The 20006-nt window shown below is 46.2% G+C and overlaps 10 protein-coding genes across 10 annotated transcripts; 6 read left to right on the top strand and 4 right to left on the bottom strand.

Moving 5' to 3' along the window:
• Nucleotides 1-116: 116 nt before the first annotated feature.
• VTP01DRAFT_10064 (uncharacterized protein) lies at nt 117-1615 on the bottom strand (the record flags this gene model as incomplete). The annotated part of the gene is made up of 5 exons (XM_069378385.1): nt 117-830; nt 896-968; nt 1030-1157; nt 1221-1414; nt 1498-1615. The coding sequence occupies 5 exons, from the start codon at nt 1613-1615 to the stop codon at nt 117-119; spliced, it is 1227 nt and encodes a 408-aa protein (XP_069239489.1).
• Nucleotides 1616-2258: 643 nt separating this feature from the next.
• On the top strand, nt 2259-4146 carry VTP01DRAFT_10063 (uncharacterized protein; the record flags this gene model as incomplete). The annotated part of the gene is made up of 5 exons (XM_069378384.1): nt 2259-2820; nt 2903-3177; nt 3259-3389; nt 3457-3515; nt 3599-4146. The coding sequence occupies 5 exons, from the start codon at nt 2259-2261 to the stop codon at nt 4144-4146; spliced, it is 1575 nt and encodes a 524-aa protein (XP_069239488.1).
• Nucleotides 4147-4607: 461 nt separating this feature from the next.
• Nucleotides 4608-6309, top strand: VTP01DRAFT_10062 (uncharacterized protein; the record flags this gene model as incomplete). Its single annotated transcript, XM_069378383.1, has 4 exons — nt 4608-5263; nt 5351-5444; nt 5504-5683; nt 5746-6309. The coding sequence occupies 4 exons, from the start codon at nt 4608-4610 to the stop codon at nt 6307-6309; spliced, it is 1494 nt and encodes a 497-aa protein (XP_069239487.1).
• Nucleotides 6310-6915: 606 nt separating this feature from the next.
• On the bottom strand, nt 6916-7155 carry VTP01DRAFT_10061 (uncharacterized protein; the record flags this gene model as incomplete). Its single annotated transcript, XM_069378382.1, has 1 exon — nt 6916-7155. The coding sequence occupies one exon, from the start codon at nt 7153-7155 to the stop codon at nt 6916-6918; it is 240 nt and encodes a 79-aa protein (XP_069239486.1).
• A 21-nt stretch (nt 7156-7176) lies between these two features.
• VTP01DRAFT_10060 (uncharacterized protein) lies at nt 7177-8219 on the bottom strand (the record flags this gene model as incomplete). The annotated part of the gene is made up of 2 exons (XM_069378381.1): nt 7177-7805; nt 7880-8219. 2 exons carry the CDS (start codon nt 8217-8219, stop codon nt 7177-7179), a joined length of 969 nt encoding a protein of 322 aa, XP_069239485.1.
• Nucleotides 8220-9308: 1089 nt separating this feature from the next.
• On the bottom strand, nt 9309-9797 carry VTP01DRAFT_10059 (uncharacterized protein; the record flags this gene model as incomplete). The annotated part of the gene is made up of 2 exons (XM_069378379.1): nt 9309-9624; nt 9697-9797. 2 exons carry the CDS (start codon nt 9795-9797, stop codon nt 9309-9311), a joined length of 417 nt encoding a protein of 138 aa, XP_069239484.1.
• A 1766-nt stretch (nt 9798-11563) lies between these two features.
• On the top strand, nt 11564-12839 carry VTP01DRAFT_10058 (uncharacterized protein; the record flags this gene model as incomplete). The annotated part of the gene is made up of 3 exons (XM_069378378.1): nt 11564-11579; nt 11635-12083; nt 12171-12839. 3 exons carry the CDS (start codon nt 11564-11566, stop codon nt 12837-12839), a joined length of 1134 nt encoding a protein of 377 aa, XP_069239483.1.
• A 1001-nt stretch (nt 12840-13840) lies between these two features.
• On the top strand, nt 13841-16206 carry VTP01DRAFT_10057 (uncharacterized protein; the record flags this gene model as incomplete). The annotated part of the gene is made up of 3 exons (XM_069378377.1): nt 13841-14112; nt 14175-14274; nt 14344-16206. The coding sequence occupies 3 exons, from the start codon at nt 13841-13843 to the stop codon at nt 16204-16206; spliced, it is 2235 nt and encodes a 744-aa protein (XP_069239482.1).
• A 131-nt stretch (nt 16207-16337) lies between these two features.
• Nucleotides 16338-18584, top strand: VTP01DRAFT_10056 (uncharacterized protein; the record flags this gene model as incomplete). Its single annotated transcript, XM_069378376.1, has 9 exons — nt 16338-16451; nt 16517-16878; nt 16942-17185; nt 17245-17449; nt 17503-17566; nt 17625-17737; nt 17801-17867; nt 17935-18063; nt 18128-18584. 9 exons carry the CDS (start codon nt 16338-16340, stop codon nt 18582-18584), a joined length of 1755 nt encoding a protein of 584 aa, XP_069239481.1.
• Nucleotides 18585-19099: 515 nt separating this feature from the next.
• On the top strand, nt 19100-19309 carry VTP01DRAFT_10055 (uncharacterized protein; the record flags this gene model as incomplete). Its single annotated transcript, XM_069378375.1, has 1 exon — nt 19100-19309. The coding sequence occupies one exon, from the start codon at nt 19100-19102 to the stop codon at nt 19307-19309; it is 210 nt and encodes a 69-aa protein (XP_069239480.1).
• Nucleotides 19310-20006: the final 697 nt, after the last annotated feature.

The raw sequence follows: 20006 nt of genomic DNA, 5'->3' as shown, positions 1-20006 counted from the left end.
TCGAACCAAAAAGAGCAAGGTTTCGCAAAATGCACATGAGCTTTTTGAACAAGAAGCCACAGCAGCCAATGAGAGAACGAAAAAATTCCTTCTTTTTCAGGAACGAGTAACAACTACTAGTACAACGCATGCAGGGTAAAGAGGAAGAGGAGGAGTAGGGCCAGCCCCACAGTTAATGCAAGGAGAAAAAGCTTATTTTGCTGGTGCTGCTGCTGCCGCCAACTTGCCACTTTGCGCCACCTGCGCCGACGATCTCGCCACAGCGCATATCCCTCCTCCTCGATCTGAGCTTTATCGTCCGGAACAACCTCTACCATTAAATACACATGGTCGCTTGCTTTGTAGTCTTGGTTCCCTCGCCACCGTGCCATAACATCGAAGCACCGCACAAGTGTCCAGTCGAGCTTGGCTTTGAAAAGACCAAAATACATTGGATTCTCCAAAGTAACTGCGTTTGGATCCCATGGATCATAGAAACCAGGGTTGCGCGCCATTTTGAGCACGCCCATGGGCAGTCCAGTGAATATCTTGGGCCACTTTAGTATCCAAGACGACGGCAGCCAATGCCAAGCCGATAGACGGGTATTTACAGGACCATCGTCTTCGTGGAAGGATAGAACGCGCTTGTCCCACCACTCGCTTTCCGTTTCGCCTAGAGACAAGAACCGGTATCGATCCCGCGCATATTTTAAAGACAGGCGAGCTATAGAGTGAGCCATCGTATTCAGGTCGCCAAAGATGAGCTGATGGGGTATATCGTTCTTGTGGAGCGACGCGTCGTGGAAAATTTCAGAAAATGCAGCGATGCGATCCGTGATACCGGCAAACACCTAGATCATAGCCAGGTTGTTAAAACGTTGAAGAACAGCGTTGCAGTTATGTAATTTATATATACCTCTAAATGCACGCAATAGCACAGGATGGGCGGAAGATGCGGCGCACGGACGACGCTGGCCAAAGTGTAACGCCTTTTGGCAAGTCACTTAAGCTACCAAGCATTGTGTGTCAAGGAATCTCTTTTTTTTTTACCTTCCTTTGCGCGGTTCACGCAGCAAGTCGCCATTATTGTCCCAATCATATCCATGATATCGATGGTGAAGCACTCGAAACTCGATATCGAACTTTGACAAGATCGCATTTCCGTGTATTCCTCCGCCCTACTCTAAAGTCGTTAACCGATCGACTTGGGGAAGGATTCATGTAAATTCTTCCGTAAATACCTCATCTCTCGGCTGCCTCAGTGGACTTTCTAGTTCTTGAAACTCGCACACAAACCCGCCTTTCATACGCAGCTGCTCGCATAACTCCTTCATGTGGTTACGGTTTGCGGATCGGCGGCACCCAATATCGATTTCTTGCAGGACAGCAACGTCAGGGTCCAAGCTCTTTATTGTTTCAATGATAGCCTCGGATTCTTTGACATTTTAAAAAGCAGCAAAGTCGCATCTGTGTGAGAGAGAGAAAAGAACGATTGCCAGGGATGCAATGACGGTTTACCATAATTCCGTTCGACATTCCATTGCAAGATTTTAAGCGACTTTACGTTTTCTGGATTGTTGGGTGACGGCGGCCGATAGTCGTAAATGAGCAGCTCTCCAGGTCGCGTTGTCGCCATAGGTTGTGTGTCTATATATTGGAGGAACGTCCGAGTCGAGCGTCAAAGGGAGCCGGAGTTGCAGATGACTAGTTTAAGCCATTTTCCTCAATGGATGAATATCTTGCTACAGCCCACGTAGCAACCGCTTTGGAGGTTCAAGGAACCTTACTTCTGAAGTCAGAATTTGGTACGTTTGGTACGGATTCTGGTACGGATGGTAGGATTCTACGCAGAATATGATTGGTAGTCATTGATACGACCCCGCCTTTTCGATATCATCGCTGCGTCGGATATGCAGCAGATTGTCTGTATGACGAAATATCCAAGTTTGTCATCCACAACTTTCCATAACATTTCATAAACTTGAGCTTAATCTTACTATTCTCATGGACACTGTTACGCTGATATTGTGAGATTCTATATATATGGCGTGGAGGAAAGCTGGGAGGTCATTGTTTAGGATGCCAAGCGATGTGAGACAAGACTTCTGATAGGGGACATCCATTTTTGGCAAGGTCAAGTTCACATTTGGCAGAAACGGGTCTCCAGAAAGAATGTTACAACTTCCATGCCGTTGGCAATTTCCAACAACAACAAACATCGACCACCCTTCATTTCTTTCTTTTTTCCTCCACACCCCTTATCGCGCGGAAAACATCCTATGCATGTCACGGAACCTCTGCTCCAAAGCGCAGAGAATGGTCTAGAGGATGGACGATCAATCCTCGACGACAGCTCTACATGTACTTCACAACACCACACAACGCCCTCAGCTCTGACTGATCCAGCACCGCCTATACTGTATGGACCTGCAACGTTTCATCTGCATCATCAAAAATCGAATGATAAGAATCCACTGGGCATCCGCCTACGAAAAACTCACCGGCCGTCACGGATACGACGGTCGCGGATAGAAGCATTGCAGCTGGTTGTATTTGGCTTGATATCCACCGCTGTATCCTGGGCGCTCTTGGCACTCGTTACAGCAATCGCAATTTTCCATACGTGGCGACGGCAGCAGCAGCAGCAGCAACAATCGCAGATGCAGTCTGAACCCGAGGAGGATGAAACTTGTCCCCATGAGATCATTACGCAGGACGAGGCATACTATGTAAAGCGATGGGGTTATCAATGCGAGAGTTACGAGGTAGTGACGCCCGATGGATACATCATTCATATGCATCGTGTCAGCAAAAAAGGAATGGACGACAGCAGACATCAAGGTGTGTAGTTGATATGTTTGAAAGTTGTTTTATACAGTGCGTAGGAACTCACTTACGTGTCAAATAACGATGGTATGCATAGCAGACGGATCTCCACTTCCACCTGTTCTACTCGGCCACGGACTCTTCCAATGCTCAGGCGACTTTGTACTAAATGAAGAAAACTCGCTGGCCTTTGCGCTTGTAGAACAAGGTTACGATGTCTGGATGGGAAATACGCGTGCGACATCCACTCTTGACCATGTCTCGCTGTCGCACAAGGATCCGGAATACTGGGCATGGGGGCTCAAAGAGCTAAGTTTGCACGACCTGGTGTGCGCGCTAGATTTCGTTGGCAAGCAAACCGGATTCAACAAGGTACATAGTACATCCATGCTTTGCAAAGTATAGTATGAGTGAGTGTAGATGATTATCTCATGCATCGCCCGTCGCGATTAGGTAGCATACATTGGGCATTCGCAGGGCAATGCACAGGCATTTATTGCGTTAAAGTTACGACCTGAAGTAGCAGCTAAATTCAGCTGTTTCATTGCATTGGCGCCAGCTGTGTTTTCGGGGACGTTAGTGAGGTAAATTGCATGACAAATTATCGTGAAGAGCCTCCGCAGTTTGTAATTGACCGAGATATCTTTACAGCAAATTCCCTCTGAAGCAACTGATTGGCATGAATCAAAGAATGTACAGACTGATCTTTGGTAAAAATAGGAGAGATAAAAAGCTCTGCATAGCACCTGCATATACTGATTTCATTTCTAACATTTGCTTCTATGTAAAACAGGAACAAGTGGGTTTCTACCTATCATGTCGATTGCACAGAAACTATGCAATCCTGCTATTTTTTCTCAGCTTGCGTACTCGATGTTCTCGTATTTGTTCGCATGGTGGGACACGCATTGGCTGTCGCGCAGAAAAGTCAAATATTTCCAGTTCACGCCGCGGCCAGTCTCTGCGCAACTCATTGCCGACTGGTTGGAAGGATGGGGAAAGCAAGGAGTATGCAAGTATGTGACAGAGCCAATGTGCTTTTCGACGGACAACGACGAAGCAGCGGCAAGCAAGACCAGGAACAAGATTCCATTTGCGGCGTTTTACGGAACGGAAGACTTCCTCGTCGACGGCGACTGCTTCATCGCTACATTTGATGATGAGGATCAATGTATAATGGATGGATGCAGGACAAGTCATTTGTTTCCAATGTTGAATCTGGTCCATGTGGGCCGGATTCCCGGATACGAGCATATGGATACAATTTGGGCCCACGATAATCATGTTACTACATATCCCGGCATATTCAAAGTGCTATCCCTTGCCAATTGGCAGGATTAGATCAAGATATCTACTAGCCTACTAAATGTTCTTCGTTTTTCTTGCCACTCTTCGACCGACAGCGAGGTCGCACACGCTGTAGTTTGACACAGAATCATGTGAAAATTGAGGTTGCATGCGAACGTTGCACAGGAACATCCTCACGCAAAAGACTATACTTGATGGGACCAGGTTCCCTGTCAACCCGATTACGAAGATATTGTAGATTCTAGCAAAATGGGGTGTAGAAAAGATAGAAATGTGGAGGGAATGCTGTCGCGCTTTTCGACGACGTAGCCATCGAAGCCGCTTGAAAGCAAAGTACCATCCAATCTACTTTGACTCTAAAAGCAAAAGCAAGCAAACAATAACAACGACGGTGATAATGAACGGGGTGAAGTTTGCCATTGGCACTTTCCTCTTCAAAGAAACCAAGTGCAACCGACCTCTTCTTTCCCTTTCTTCTCTTTCCTTGAACTTGTATGGGATCTGACGCCACCAAACCCAACAATAAACTCGCGGCAGTGCTGACGAAGTTTCCCCCGGAACTGCGTCCAGCTGTCCTGACCGCCATTCGCGTCTTTGTCTTGGGATGGTCTGTTACAACTGCTCCAGCTACATTGTCCATCCTCATCACGGCGCTCATCAAGGCCGTCAAGAAACCTTCATCTCTGCCGCACGTTGCAAGCAAGGCGTTCTTAAGGGACCTGCCTAGCCAGCTGCAGCGCAGTGTTCTTCAGAACGGATTACCGTATTTATTAGCCGGTGCTTTTGCAGGCCACCGTTTCCTGGCATATGCGATCAAAAAGCAGCAGCAGCAGCAACAGCAACGTTCTTCTTCTTCAAATGAGAAAGAAAACGAAGACAAAAATATGGATCCGCGCGTGAATGAGTTTCTCACTGCAGCGCTCGCCATGATCGCCGTTCGACGTGCTTTTCCACGTACCAAGACTTTGGATTTCACATTTTTTGCGCTTGTGCGCGCATTAGACGTTGTTGCTCACAGAGCCTACAGTTCACCTGTTGCCCGGCAATATCTGCCAGACTGGAGCTTGGAATACGGCAGTGTGATCGTGTTTACATTGGCATGCACGGAGATTATGTTTGCATGGTTCTTTGCACCGCAACGCCTACCAAGGTAAAAAAATGATTGTCTGATCATCAGTGAAAGGAAGCCCTTTTTCCACGGGATAATTAACGGATAGCTTTTTATCTAAATTTTCAGATCGTATTCCATGTGGATTACAAAAATGTCTGAAATGGACGAACGACTCCTGATAGCTCTGCGTGCTATCAGGGACGGCAAATGGATTTACGGAGTATGTACTCTTTAACCTTTATTCTCATTGTCAAGATATACTGAGAGCAATGCTTTTAGAAAGATACTGGTATCCAAGATTTGCTTGGCGGTCTCTGTGAAGATTTGGGTCTTCCAAGAGAATTGGGCGACCCACTCATTGGCCGCATTCCTTGCCTCGTGGTACATCAAGGCCAGCCATATGGATGCGAAGTCCACTCAATCACCCGATTCATTAGAGGTTTCATCAAAGTCTTCCCGGTAAGCAGACCTGCAAAGTGATGATTGCTTTGGAATAGCAGGCTAACTTCTTTCTCAAACAGCTATATTTTGCCGTTCACTTTGCACCGCGTCTTCTTTTCCGTACATCCAGCGTGCTCAACAACCCTTCAACGCAACTGTTTCATACCCTAAAGTCAACAATGCGATCTTCTGCATTCTTAGCATCCTTTATTGCCATTATTTGGTACGCTATTTGTTTGACACGAACGCGAATCGGACACCAGTTGCTTGGCATGGATCAAACGCGGTTGGATAATACATTAGCACCATTTATCGGCTGCGCACTATGCGGTCTCTCGTTGTTGATCGAGAGCAGGCATCGACGGGGTGAAATGGCCCTTTACGTCGTCCCAAGAGCACTGTACTCTTTAACAGAACGCGTCCTGGGACCTTATCAACGTGGCCGATGGTGGGAGCCGGTCGCCGCCGAAGCAGCAGAAACTCTCGTGTTTGCCTCGTCCATCACTGTCGTTCTCGATGCCATGTTCAAGGATCAATCCACCGTTCGCTCGTCTGTCCGCAGTTTACTGTCTTGGATCCTCAAAGATGAGCTCAAAGCGAATGAACAAGAACAACAGCAACAAAACGGAAAACCTTCTTGCTAAATGCATTCTTGCTAACACTCTATCCCATATACTTTATACCAACTATAATGATAGTTTTTAGCATCCTACACCCTCTTTTTTTTTCGTGTTCTATAGTAACCATATCTTAGAACATAAAGTGCAATATGTTACCATTGTAACAGCTTGACCAACGCTAACTATTTACAAAGAATGTTTACATCCAAGTATCAATGAGTCCTTTTTAGTGATCAACGGGGTCATTGTTACATTTTGTTATATCTTTGTGGTGCTCATACTGTGCCATGGCTAGATGACTTTAGATGATTTCTGGAATATCACCGGTTTAACCTGGTAGAACAAGGACTGGGCAAAACGCACAATACTTGAATTGGCATCTGAAATATGACTAATAGAAATGCAGATAAAGGAAGACTTTACTGTTGTTTAAAGCTTAATCTTAAACCCAGATTTCAAAACGATTGGTGCCTGAAAACCCTGAACCCACTGCTGTGTTATCCAAGTCAAGATGAATTGCTATGGTTCGGTTCGCTATGTTTCAAACATGTGAGGTCAACAGAAAAGAATAGATCACATCGGAACAAAGTTTCTTAAATGATTGTAGAGCAAAAGGTAATAATATATACTTTATTTGCGAATTCTGTACATGCCTCGATTATTTCTTTTGCTTCGAAAGAAGAACACCGAAAGGAAAAAAGAAAAGAAGATATGATGAATGAAAAGAGAGAGCCAAAATGTTTTTAAGGATGAAAGAGATGAAATGGAGCATATAGGAGAGAAGAGAGAAGGAGATGTTTCGATGGGGGGGACACCATGCAAATGTTGATATCGGGAAATTTGTTGTGATTGGTAAAGAGCACAGTGCATTAGAAAGGGGAGAAAAGATGTTTAGAGGAAGATAGGAAGGTCCCAGCCCTTGATAAGAGGATCGTTGAATCGAAGACCCATATCGAGCTTGTTGATGGCTTGAATATCTTCCTCATCCATCTTCCAGTTGAGAGAATCGAGGTTGGACTTCATGCGCTCGATGCTCATGCTCTTGGGGACAACGCCGACGTTGCGCTCAAGTGACCACCGAAGAGCAACTTGTGCCTCAGGACGGTTGTATTTGGCAGCGATTTCCTTGATAACCGGATTGTCGAAAAGTGACTCGGCAGCCTTGGCATGTTTGAGACCACCGGCTGCAAAAGAGGCAGGACCGAATGAAGAGTAAGCAGTGACAGCGATGCCTTGCTTCTGGACCCACTTGACATATGTCTGCTGTTGCAAGTATGGGTGAAGTTCGATTTGCAAGAGGGCAGGAGGAATGTTGCAATAGCTCAACAAGTCCATCAAGAGCTGGGCATTAAAGTTGGATACACCAATGTTGCGAGCCAAACCAGCTTCCACGCAGGCTTCCATGGCTGCCCAGCATTCGTGCATGGGAGCACGGGCACGGGTAACTTGAGCCTTGCCAGGTTGAGTCCAGCCAGGAGGGTACTTGACATCAAATGGCACATATTCCAATGCAATAGGGACTAGAGATAAATAATTACCAATTAGTAAATTTGATCCCGTAGATCTAGTCGTAAACAAATAAAAATAAACTTACAATGAACAAGGAACATGTCAACGTAGTCAAGACCAAGATCGTTGAGACTGCGTTCAAGTGCGGGACGAACGTGATCCTTGCCGTGGTAAGTGCTCCAGAGCTTGGTGATGACGAACAACTCTTCACGCTTGACAATGCCATCTGCAATTGCCCGGCGAATACCTTCACCGACTTCCTTTTCATTGTGGTAGTTGGATCCGCAATCCAAAAGACGGTAGCCAACCTTGATAGCATTGTAGATCACTTCAGGAGTTTGTTCGAGTGGGATCTTGGCGCATCCAAATCCAATTAGAGGCATACGATCGCCGGAAGGGTTGAGGGTAACGTATTCGATGGTCATTGTTTCTTTGTCAAGTGTGTAGAGAAGAGAGATTAAAGAGAAGAAGTACAGAATCCAGAATGTCTCAGAAGGGTTGACCTTTTATACTCGTCAGATTTGGCTGGTCTCGGAAGGGTTGGGTTCGCTTAATCTTTTGACGTCGTCATGGGAGTCATATCAGGCAATCACTGTAAGATCAGTTTCCCTTTTCAAACTGTCCTCCCCTGCGACACTCTGTCATGCGCCCACAATTGATGGATTAAGGCAGATAAGCTTTGCACCCTTTCATTCCAGGTACCTTATACACACTCTCGTTTTACCCACACGAGCCCGCTTTGCTCCATGTTGTTATCGATCAAACAGCAGCACATGCACTCACGCACCATACACTGGAAACTAATCGAAAATTTCGAAATTTTAGCCAGCACACTTGTCTTCCCCCCCCGCCCGCAACAATGTGACAAAGTTTGTACCTCAAACAAAGTTTCTGCCTTCCCACAAATCTCTGAAATCTACAGCCAATATCTTCTGCTGCCAGGCGTACCAGATCCCGGTCTTGCTGCCCGCCTGCGTTGCTATCGACATATCATCCAAGAATAAGATTTCCCCCACTTAGAACAAACGGACACCCACAGCTGAGTTTCATTTTCACAGACGTTTTGTCCGGCATCAGTCCGGGCAGACGACCACTCTGTCCGGCAAGAGATAGCCGGCATAAATTCTACCTCTTTCGCTTGTACACAGTGATAGAACTTTTGTTGGCTGTGGCAGTACAAGCAAATTTCTGTATGTAATCCGATTTTTTTATTTTCTACCTTATCTTGTTACATCTGCAAACCAAAACTCAACTCCCTCCCACAATTTCAGATTAGTGGTGGAGACAAAGTAATTTCCATGGGTTTCGCATTCATTCGATCTCGGAGTATAATCCCAGTGGCAAAGAGGTACTTGACCTGAACCCATCAGAGACCTTATCGATAAGTGGGTGGACGGGGCAAAGCCAAACATCACCAACCTACTTTTGATATGCAAAGATAACCAGTATATTGGCCCCCACCCAAATCGGGGAGACGGATGATCCCTTTGTCGTCACCGCCTGCTTTCCATCCCTCAGAGGAGGCAGAACTTCACGTGTATGTTGCCACAGTCTGCGTACATCGTGCACTGAGATCTAGGGATTCCAGCGCATCGATGGGAATCTTCCGTATTTGGGAAGAGACGCGCGCGGTGATGGTGCCCCCCATATCGATGGACAGGGTTTTCTGTCTGGCTTGAGAAATCGTATCTATCTTCAGGGTCACAAGAAATAATATGGGGGTTCACAAAGGTATTATTATCTGAAGTTTCGATGAGGCTTCCATCGCGGAGTTCCAACGAGTATCGGATCGTTGCCAAGTACGTAGGCATTTTGGCATTGTCGCCATTTCTACAGACGTAATTGGACGCCGCTTGCCAATGACCGCAGAGATCCGATGAGATGATGTCTGCACGGACCTACCCGCTAGTGTCTTTGCTAGTGTAGATCAGTTTGGAACGCGATAGAAAACCCCATTCTCTCGCTGCTGATGTGCCAGCCAGCAACGCGCTTTGCTGCTCCATATCAGGTCCACCACTGATTGGAACGTCCCCGTGAGTTTGTACCTGATGACAATGACGAAACAGATTCCATTTTTGGATATCCATCAGCTCATCGTGTGCAGCACGCCATTTACAGTCAGTGTCCCCTTTTGCTGGATAGAGTGGCGCCTTTGTTTTTGCATAACGACGCTTCTTCTCAGCTGATTTAGCACTAATTTTGCCAAAATCGGTACCGTAATAGGTACGTCAATTTCGGTACTTATCAACGCCCATATCTCTCTCACTCCTCCCTTTCTCCACAGCGAAATTTATACGTAGCTTGAAAATTCCCAGGCTGCCCCATCATCATCATTTTTCTTGTGTAATCAAAGTTCGTCTGGTTCCGCAGACAGGGATGTCCGGGAGAAAAACTTTAACGGGTTCACCGGCATTCCCGAAGATACCATCACTACATCAAGGGTCCAAGAAGAAGAGCATTTTAGACCTTGCCTGGTTGTATAAGAAAAAACTCCTGGACATCATAACTCAAGCAAAGTTGAAAAGATGTATGTATAATCATATTGGCTGACAATAAAAAAAGAACGTGGCCTACGCCTGCTACACATTATCATCGTGTCGAACATAGTTTCGAACGTGTTTTGACATCATTGCTTCATTGTCAAGTTGGATGAGAGGTTTTCATCATGCGAAATGACTAAAAAAGAATACTGTAAATGATCACCTCTATATATAATGTGTGATGGCATTTTCCTTCAAACTTTGCAACGTATCTAAATAGTTGCTCATAGCTTTCAAAATTATTCACCTTGTAAATCGACAATGGATTCCAGATACGGAATATCCCTGAAATCGTGCGATGGCTAAAATGACTTTAAGCCATAACGCTTCCAGGTGTTTCCCCTGAGAAATGGAGCTGATGCAGCTACGTCGATTTATACGTCCAATGTGATAAATACAGATTGTTATCCTTCAGACCTAATATTTTATTTGTGTGGAAATGGTAACGGGTCTTGCTTCTATAAGTTGTTCGCCAAGGCTTGCTTGAAAACTTCGGATCTTCCCCCTCATTGTCCGTCGGTGTTCGAGAACAAGTCGAATACCTGTTATTTTACATCTTTTATGCGATAAACATGATCGTAGCCTTGGAAATATGATATAATATGCGCGGGCATATCGTCTTGCGCATTCCTAAAAAAGTTCGCTGCCAGCCACTTGAAAAGGCAATGTCGCTTTTCTTTCCTTGTTCTAAGGCATTCGCTGGCTTTTTTTTCCAACACTGAGTCTGGCCATTGTTTACCACCAATTTTAGCGAACCCGTTACCAGCGATTTGGATTTCAGATTCTTGTTCCTGGAATCCGCGCAACAGCGCTCGGCGATCTGTAAACACTAATTGGTTGTCTTGGCCGCTTGTTTCAAAATCATTTGTGCTTTCGGAGCAGCGGTTGTCATCCCAGCGAGAAAAGAAGGTTATGTATAAACACGCAACTAATAATTGTGCTTTAATGAGGTTATGTAAAAAGGCTTTTTTGTAGTCATGCTACGCATATTTTCATGTTTTCCCCGCAACTTGTTTTTTAAAGCCTACTTCGCATTATCCTTGCCAACATTTTCCTTTTTTTCTTCCTTTGTTGTTGTAAACAACCACTGGTCCGTTAGACCCAAATGCAAAAATAGGTCACTGAACTCCGTTCGCCTTCATCAAGCACCGTGGGCCTGGGAGCCCAGAAAGAAAAAAAAGACTCAGTGCTTTCGTCCAGAACTTTTTGTTCCCTTTACAAGCGACCCAATGACATTCCACGATGGTGCGTAGATTCAAGGAACGGACCTGTGTATACATAGTACTTACACGAACTGTAGGTCCAAGAACGCGTTTTGGACGGAGAGGTTACAGCAGCAGCAGCAGCAGCAGCGACGGTTGTCGGCCCAGCAACTGCAAAGCCGAATGCACACCGACATGTTCGTCTTCGGAACGATGCATCTTGAACGTCATGACAGAGTGCGGCCAATGTCCTCTATCGCAGTGCGTCAATCTCTCGGCTCTGGGTATCACTTCAGCGTCAAACACGAGCAACAACAACGACGGCTCTGGTTCCGGACCGCAAGTAGGGTTAATAGCCGGATTGACAACCGGTCTGGTCGCTGCAGCTCTGGTTGTGTTGACCGTCGCCGGTTTCGTGTATCGAAGACGCCGAAAAAGACCCCACACTCAGGAATCGACTGATAAAGAGCAAAACATGGCCATGCCAGCTACGCCATTGTCACCACCTCCGGCTGCAGCATTGCCTCTGGAAACCGGCTGGACACAGGTAAAGACGTCCTCCTGCAATATCCTTCTCTAATTTTTAAGGGGGTTAGATTGTATGCTCACCCGAACATTATTATTATTGATATAGAGCAACCCGTATTCACCTGTACTGCTCGGCCAGTCATCGCTTCAAATTCCTCGCCTTACCACTTCTCCTCCTACGCCTATTACACCTACTTCGCCGCAAAGTACCTCTATCCGCAGATCATTAAATATCGTGCCCAGCAGCGCTACCACCAACATCGACCGTGCTAGCAGCAACGACGCGACTACTAATTTGTACCGATCATCATCAGTACGCGTCGGCAAGTATGATCGCATGCGAGCCAGACGACTCAGTGAAAATCTCGACGACGACGGTGAGGATGGACCCGTCCAACTTCGACGCGCAGTATCTGTAAAGAAGGGACAGGGCGGTGTAGGGCTCGCAAGATCAACCTCGCTTCGGTCAGCGCGGTCACCTGAAGAACGTGAAGCAGCGGCTGCCCAGATCACATACGCGAAACCTGTCATGGTGCGGATCAACACTGTCACAAGGAAGGAAGGTGGCGTGACCCGCAAAGCATCCGTTCGAACAGTCATTTCAGAACGCAACAATGTACCACCGCACGACTCGCTGATATCGAATCCTTCTACATCCGATGACCGGTCAGCTCGGCGGTTACGGCAAGAAAGCTGGAACAGTCAGGCAGAAAGCTCGCATTCTTCCATTGGAGATGGAGAAATTACTGTCTTTTGGGACGGACCTCGTTCCTAGCATTGTGACAATCGCTTATTGATCGTCATCATCTGCTGATGTACATGTTTATTCTTTTTTTCTTCATCACGAGTTTTCCTTATTCGAATGTAATTACAACCAATGTAAATGACTCCTTCCAGCCGCTAACAACTAAATCTACCACCACCACCACTACATCCAACCCCACTTTATCTGCTCGCCTTTCCTTTCAGATCAACAGATTATAATTTACTTTTTGTATAGCAATAAAACGAGGGCAAAGACCAAGGTAATCTTTACTAGTTTATCTCTTGCAGATCTGCATTAATTCCGCGATCAAGTGATCGCGCGGAATGAGAGCCCGGATTGTCATCCAAATGGGTCATTTTACATCACCTCCCTGCTGTTGAAAGAGACATTGATCTCCGAGGCAGATGTCATGGAACTACAAGTATTTAATGTCTGCTAGTGCCAAGTGATGAATCTTGATGTCCTTCGATAAAGTTGTTAGCCTCTCCCTAAAACTTTTACTCTTGTATGCTTCTATCAATATGCTTGGACTGCATTCCATGTATACAATGCAGTCATTTATTTTCTTATTGCTGGCTGAATAGACTTGCGAGCCTATTTCGGAGACATTTGCAGGTACCTGCATAGCTAAAGGTCCCCGCAAAAATATATGATTTAGGCAAGTCATGTGTCCTTAGTTTGATGTATCGCAGGAGAGCCACGCAGCATTACATATCGACGAGATGGTGAAGAGCTATGAACTAAATTGGTGTGGAGTCGACAGCGGCCGCTCTTTGCATACATAGACGGACGACCAAAGACGATGATAACGACGACGACAAGTGCAGTGTTTATGCGATAACGGAGACAGGCTCTATCCACGTACGGAAGAAAGATTCCTCCTCGGAGTATCGTATGGTTCTTTCTGTGTTCTCATCCGGCAGCTGCATTTCCTTGTGGATTTTCCATACCGGTCAGCCCCTTCTTCTTCAACGCTTTCACTTTTTATTTTTTTCCCTACTGCTACACAAATGAACGTTGACGGCCCTTGGTTCGTTGAGCCTGACACCAGCCGGGTCATTCTGTTTCGAGGCATTAACCTAAGCGGCGGTACCAAGCTGCCGGTCGGCATTCCTTCTCACCAAAGTGAAGGATTCTGGGTGGATCACGATCGCAAGGTCAATTTCGTTGGACGGCCATTCCCAATCGAGGACGCCGATGAACATTTGAGACGACTTGTAGACTACGGTTTCAATTTGCTGCGATATATTGTTACCTGGGAAGCCATTGAGCATGAGGGCCCGTGCGTCTGCATAAATATCATAACAAATGGGATGATCATGTCTACTCATTTATTACGATTAGAGGAATCTACGACGACGAATACATCGACTATGTGATTGCAGTGCTTGAAAAATGCAGAAACCACGGCATCAAAGTGTTCATCGATCCTCATCAAGATACGGTGAGAAACCAGAACGATTTTCGGAATTTTGAGTTCTTGCAAATGACCCATTCTTTGTGTGTGCGTTAGTGGTCTCGTCACTGCGGTGGCTCCGGTCATCCGGGATGGACTCACACACTCGCTGGACTCGATCCGGCACAGTTTTCTGCGACCCAGGCTGCGGTTGTCCACAATTTATACCCGGAACCTGAAAAGTTTCCAAAGATGATATGGCACACAAACCATCAAAAGTTGGCGGCAGCGACCATGTTCACACTCTTCTTTGCTGGCAAACTGTATGCACCAAAGTGCAAAGTCAACGGCATACATGTACAAGATTACTTGCAGAACCACTACGTCCGATCACTCGCGAGGCTGGCTAAAGCCATCGAATCTAATGGACTGGGAGGAAGCGTCGTCATCGGCTACGATACAATGAACGAGCCGGGGCAAGGATACATTGGATTCAAAGATATAACAAAACTGCGGGAGGATGACGTCGATTTCAAAAAAGGATTGACACCAACGGCGCTCCAGGGCATGTTGCTGGGATCAGGCGTGCCTCAGGATGTGGATAACTGGATCTTTGCATGGAATGGCCCTCGCAAGGAAAAGGTTGTCCGCGTGGATCCCGGAGAAGCACGCGCCTGGCTCTCCGAAGCAGATCGAGCAGCAGCAGACGAGGTCTTTGGTTGGAAACGTGCAGAAGAATGGTCAGCAGGATGTATCTGGGCATTGCATGGCGTTTACGACATTAATTCCCAATCCGTCAATAAGCCTGATTACTTTGCGCTTGATCCGAATACGGGCAAACCTGTCGACTTCAACCAGCACTGGCTTGACTTTATGAAAAACTACACTTCAGCCATCCTCGACATATCTCCAGATACCATCTTGTTTCTGCAACCGCCAATCATGGAAACACCTCCCAAAATTCCTTCGTCGCTGACCAAAGTAGCTTATGCACCGCATTGGTACGATGGACTGACACTTGTCAAGAAGCAGTGGTGCAACTACAACGTTGACTACATTAACCTCAAGCGCGGCAAATATGGCACAGGACCTTTACGATTCTTAAGAGCGCTGCGTGTTGGAGAGAAGGCTATACGCCGATGTTTCGTAGATCAGATAAACACGTTGAAAACTGAAGGCACGCAGCTGCTGGGCGATTATCCATTCATCCTCGGCGAAATCGGTATACCCTACGACATGGAAGACACTGTTAAACCATCAATGATGTATCGACTATGGAGTCGGCTCACTTCCTTCTTTGTATCGAGAGAAAGAACGATGAATGCAATGAATAACATTTCCAGTCCGGACTCTTCACAGAACAAGGCGATGGATGCTAGCATAAATGCAGCTGAAAATAATCTTGTCAGCTATGCATTGTGGACGTATTTGCCAGATAGCCATCCAAAGTGGGGCGATCTCTGGAACGGCGAAGATTTGAGCATATGGCAGAGCAGCACAGCAGCAGCTGCAGAAACGGCCAAGCGTGTATGCAGCGTTGACAGTCTGCAGGAAATGACTGTAAAAGATTCGGATACCCTTTATCAGGAACCGCTACAAAGCAGCAGCAGCAAATATGAACATCAAAAGAATGCCCACGAGATTGTTTGTTTACACCGACCTCACCCGCACAAAGTTGCTGGCATTCCTATTTCCATTCAGTTCACTTCACCAACGTACAAGAAGCAGGCAGCGTTTGAGTTTAGTTTCCGTCCTCGAGACGATGAACCAGCACAAGGACCTACAGAGATATTTGTGCCTGCTGCTTACTTTCCTCCACCCAGCTCCGAACCACCGACAGATGTCTCTGTGTCTCACGGAACCTGGACGTGGGATGCTCCAAGCAACAAGTACTGGATAATACGATGGTCGACTGAAAACATAGACAAGGAGCTGAATGTTAGCTTATTTAAATTGAATTTGACTGGCGTTACTGCTTAATAGATGTTCGTGATTTTATCATTCCGTTTTTCTTTTTTTTTTTTTTTTTTTTTGCTATTGCCGCTGACATGCGGACCTCCAAAGATCTCTTGTTTCATGCCACTTTATCTTCCCTCGCCTCATGCCGAGAAATGAGCACCGTCCAGCGTACATCCGGGTATAACTATCAAGATTACGTCCCTGTAGAGGGGATAACGTGCCCCATATGCGACGTTGCCTGTACCTCGCTGCAAACGCTGAATCTCGTAAATAGTAGTTTGATAACTTTGCAATTGCTCAGCAACCGAAAGCTTATTAACACTGTAACCAGCACTTGGACGAAGCACACACTGAAGAAGATTCAAAGGGAGCGTTGTTATCGTGGTTTCGCAATGCGCAAAAGAAAGTGCAGACGACGTTGGCATCGAATGCGAGATCCCCCCCGGGCAGCAGCAGCGGCGGCGGCAGCTCTGTTGAACGATCGTTGAAACAGTTTGTCGACCCAGTGTTTATGAGCAGTTTCCAGAACCTGAGCCTGAACGGTGGAGGCCCGGCGTACTTTGCGTCCGACTCTGAAGGAGACTTTGTATCTAGGAGCCATTGGCAGCCGGATTCGGCAAATGATATATGTAGCTTTCCAGGCTGCGGGAAAGCGCTGGGACGCATCGGTGCGGCGAGGCAGCATTGCAGACAGTGAGTTGATAAAAGGGAATTGACTGGTATTCCTCTGATATGTACTCATTTTCCGGTCCAAAGATGTGGCAAAATATTTTGTGAAGCACACACGCAGTACGAGATCAAGTTGGATCGACATGCACGCCACGATCCAGTGAACGGTGTCTGGTGCCGAGTATGCTTTGGATGTTTTGTCTCGCGACCTGATTACATCAGTGTTTCCGGCGTCACGCGGTCGTGGACTGACACGTTTCTCAAAAAGAGAGCAAAGACAATCGACCGAGTGCATTTGGAAAGCAATCGTCTTGAGCGTCGATTGGAAAAGGTGCGTTGCTGCAAAAAGTCATTGTGTAGCAGATGTATTAAGTAGATCGACCGTAACAGCTCGCGAGGATACATCACAGTACAGATATCGGCAGTCCTTGTGATACCCTCCGCAGTGGATCTAGTTCTTCGCTAAGTGCCTTGTCGTTGCTCGAAAAGACGGACTCGACCTCGTCTAGAGATAGCGGCAGTGTCATGTCCAGTAGATCGGCCGCTCGTGTTTCCAACGGAAATAGTATCTTGAGCATGAAGCTCAAGTACAGAGGTACATAGCAGCAGATGACTGATTTCATGCCCAGTCTGCTGACTACCCTGTAGACGGTGAACAGACAGTGACAAAGTGGCAGGATGACAAGAACGTAACAAATTGCCCGCTTTGCTCGTACGTTTTTGGAAAAAAACGGAATATTGGATATGATATATTGACAATGGAAGCGCAGATCTAAATTTACACTTACCAACCGCAAGCATCACTGTCGGCTTTGTGGAAGAGTTATATGTGGACAATCACGTTGTTCAAGGATGATTCCCCTTTTCCTCGACATGTCTTCGAGTAAGTCGACATTGCTATCTTGCTCGGGCGAGAACAGAATCTAGACCATAATTTGCTGCATAGATCACTTTGATGAGGAGCCTGTCGGCGATACCCGGGCATGCACAGACTGCCAGCGATCTGTATTTAGGTAAACTGAAAGCTCAAGAGAAAACAGACATTTGCACCCAGAATTCTAATCGGTTCGGATGGCGCAGGCGAAAAACTATGCATGAAGAAGCTTCAAGACCGCTTCCGATCATTCAGTTATACCACCAATTATCAATTACCCGGCAAAATATCGAAAAGCAATTACCGCTATTTCACGATATGATTGTACTTTTGGAGTAAGTTTGGAAAGAGAGAGAGAGTCAGTCTAGTATAATCTTACAACTGTTGTTACCGCTGCAGGAAAGACAAGTTAAGCAGACAATCGCAAGTCAATCTTCAAAAAGCGGCCCAGGTGCGCAAGTCGTTACTAGATAGCTTTGCACTTTACGACACGCTTGCGAAAACCATAAAGTCTCTGCCCGTTCGATCACCGTCTGTGCGGCGCCTCCAAGGCAACATCTGCACTGCAGCCAATCTGTATCTGCAGCAAAACATGCTGCCTCTACAAATGCTACCACGGATACTGAAACCGGAGAAGCAGAAGCAGCAGAAGCAGCTGAACGGAAGTTCTTCGCCAAAACCGCAGAGAGAGGAACTCGCGCTGCAACTCGAGACGTTCCAAGAACAGGAAGCGTTGCTGCAAAGTTACATACGCGACGCGCAGCGTAACCGGAAATACGACGATGTTAAAACGTTGCAAAGGAGTTTAGAGGAAGTACGCGCCGAAATCGACAGAATAAAATGTAATTTGGCGTAGATATATTATTTGTATTTATTTATGGCGAATGGTAACTATCAAGTACTTGTCTTGACATATTACGGTTTCTTTCAAGCAGCCGTAAGATCGCTGCTGATAGTACTTACATATGGGGACAATTAAGTGGATGAGATACAGAGGTCTCGCCCTACTATATGCCTGCACTCGAACAAAGAAGGGATAGGATATGTAAAGAACTTCTCATGCTTTTATAACTGTTGGATAGCGTATGCAGACCCGGAAATGGCCGCACCAGTTGAGTCCACCTGGAAGTCATGAAGACAACGGAGAGATAGATAAATTGCAGAGAAAGCTGGTCAGCTATACACTATATATCAAAATAATGAAAAGGAAACTCCAAAGCAATGTATGCGTCAAATGGAACAAAATGCATAGCAATAGAAAGCAAGGCAGCAATAGACAAAATAATACTCGTTATTTAAATTGCATATGAGATTTTATTCGTGTTTATTTTTATACTTTAAAGAAACAGTGCCGGTTAGTTCACGTCGACAATGGTCAACGATGTATCCAGAGACCACCAGCGAGGAGGCGTCACCGGCCAGTCCCCACCACCCGAACAAGATATAACTTGCTGCCTTGAAATGTGCCGAAGCTGGCCACAGCAACCGTCAACAAGCCAACTTGCTCGGAGGCGCCCAACAGCCCCACCAAAGGAGGAGCCGTTGAGTTTACCAGCTTTGGAAAGACCTAAGCAAAAGTAGATGGGACACCTTGCTGTAGACCAAATAATATCCAATACAGTACCGCAGAAACCCCAAGCAAGAGAACCGAGGGAGGCAACACCGGAGAGCCCAGCCCGATATTAAGAGCACGCTGAGGTACTTACGCTTGTACTGATGTACACCTAGCTGGGGATGCCAGGCTTGCCCCATGTAACCCAGAAGATGGTCAGGATCCAATGGTGCCTTGTTCTTGTCCTATCCTTGCAGATGATCAGAGCCAGGAAAACAGCTACACGATATCACTTTTCATGAAAATGTTTACCTTTGAACAACGAAGAGGAAAGAGAAGGACAAGGAAGAAAACGGGAAGACAACGAAGAGACGCGAACAAATAGGGCGGCAGGTTCCAAAAAAAGCAAATTGCTTTCCCGGTTTTTTCTTCTCTCGCACTCTCCAACTTTATTCCTTTTACCTCAATACTACAACAGAGTGTATATCTTTGATGCGAGGTTCTGTTTTTACGAATTTCTAGCTTTCCGTACGTACTTGCCACGTCCTTGTACGATGATTATGCGTTGACTTGTTGCATGACATGGACGGATGCTCTCCCCCACAAATTCAAACACCGTTCTGACAGCTGTTATTAACGCTTCCTTCCCCCAAAGGAGTGTATGCCTATGTACACCATAACTTTCATACGATAATCCAACTGCTTACATTGCAAGCTCTCTGTAAA

This window comes from Rhizomucor pusillus (assembly GCF_041956525.1).
Source record: "Rhizomucor pusillus strain CBS 183.67 unplaced genomic scaffold VTP01scaffold_8, whole genome shotgun sequence".
Lineage (NCBI taxonomy): Eukaryota > Fungi > Mucoromycota > Mucoromycetes > Mucorales > Lichtheimiaceae > Rhizomucor > Rhizomucor pusillus.
This window is presented reverse-complemented; position numbering and strand designations above follow the sequence as displayed.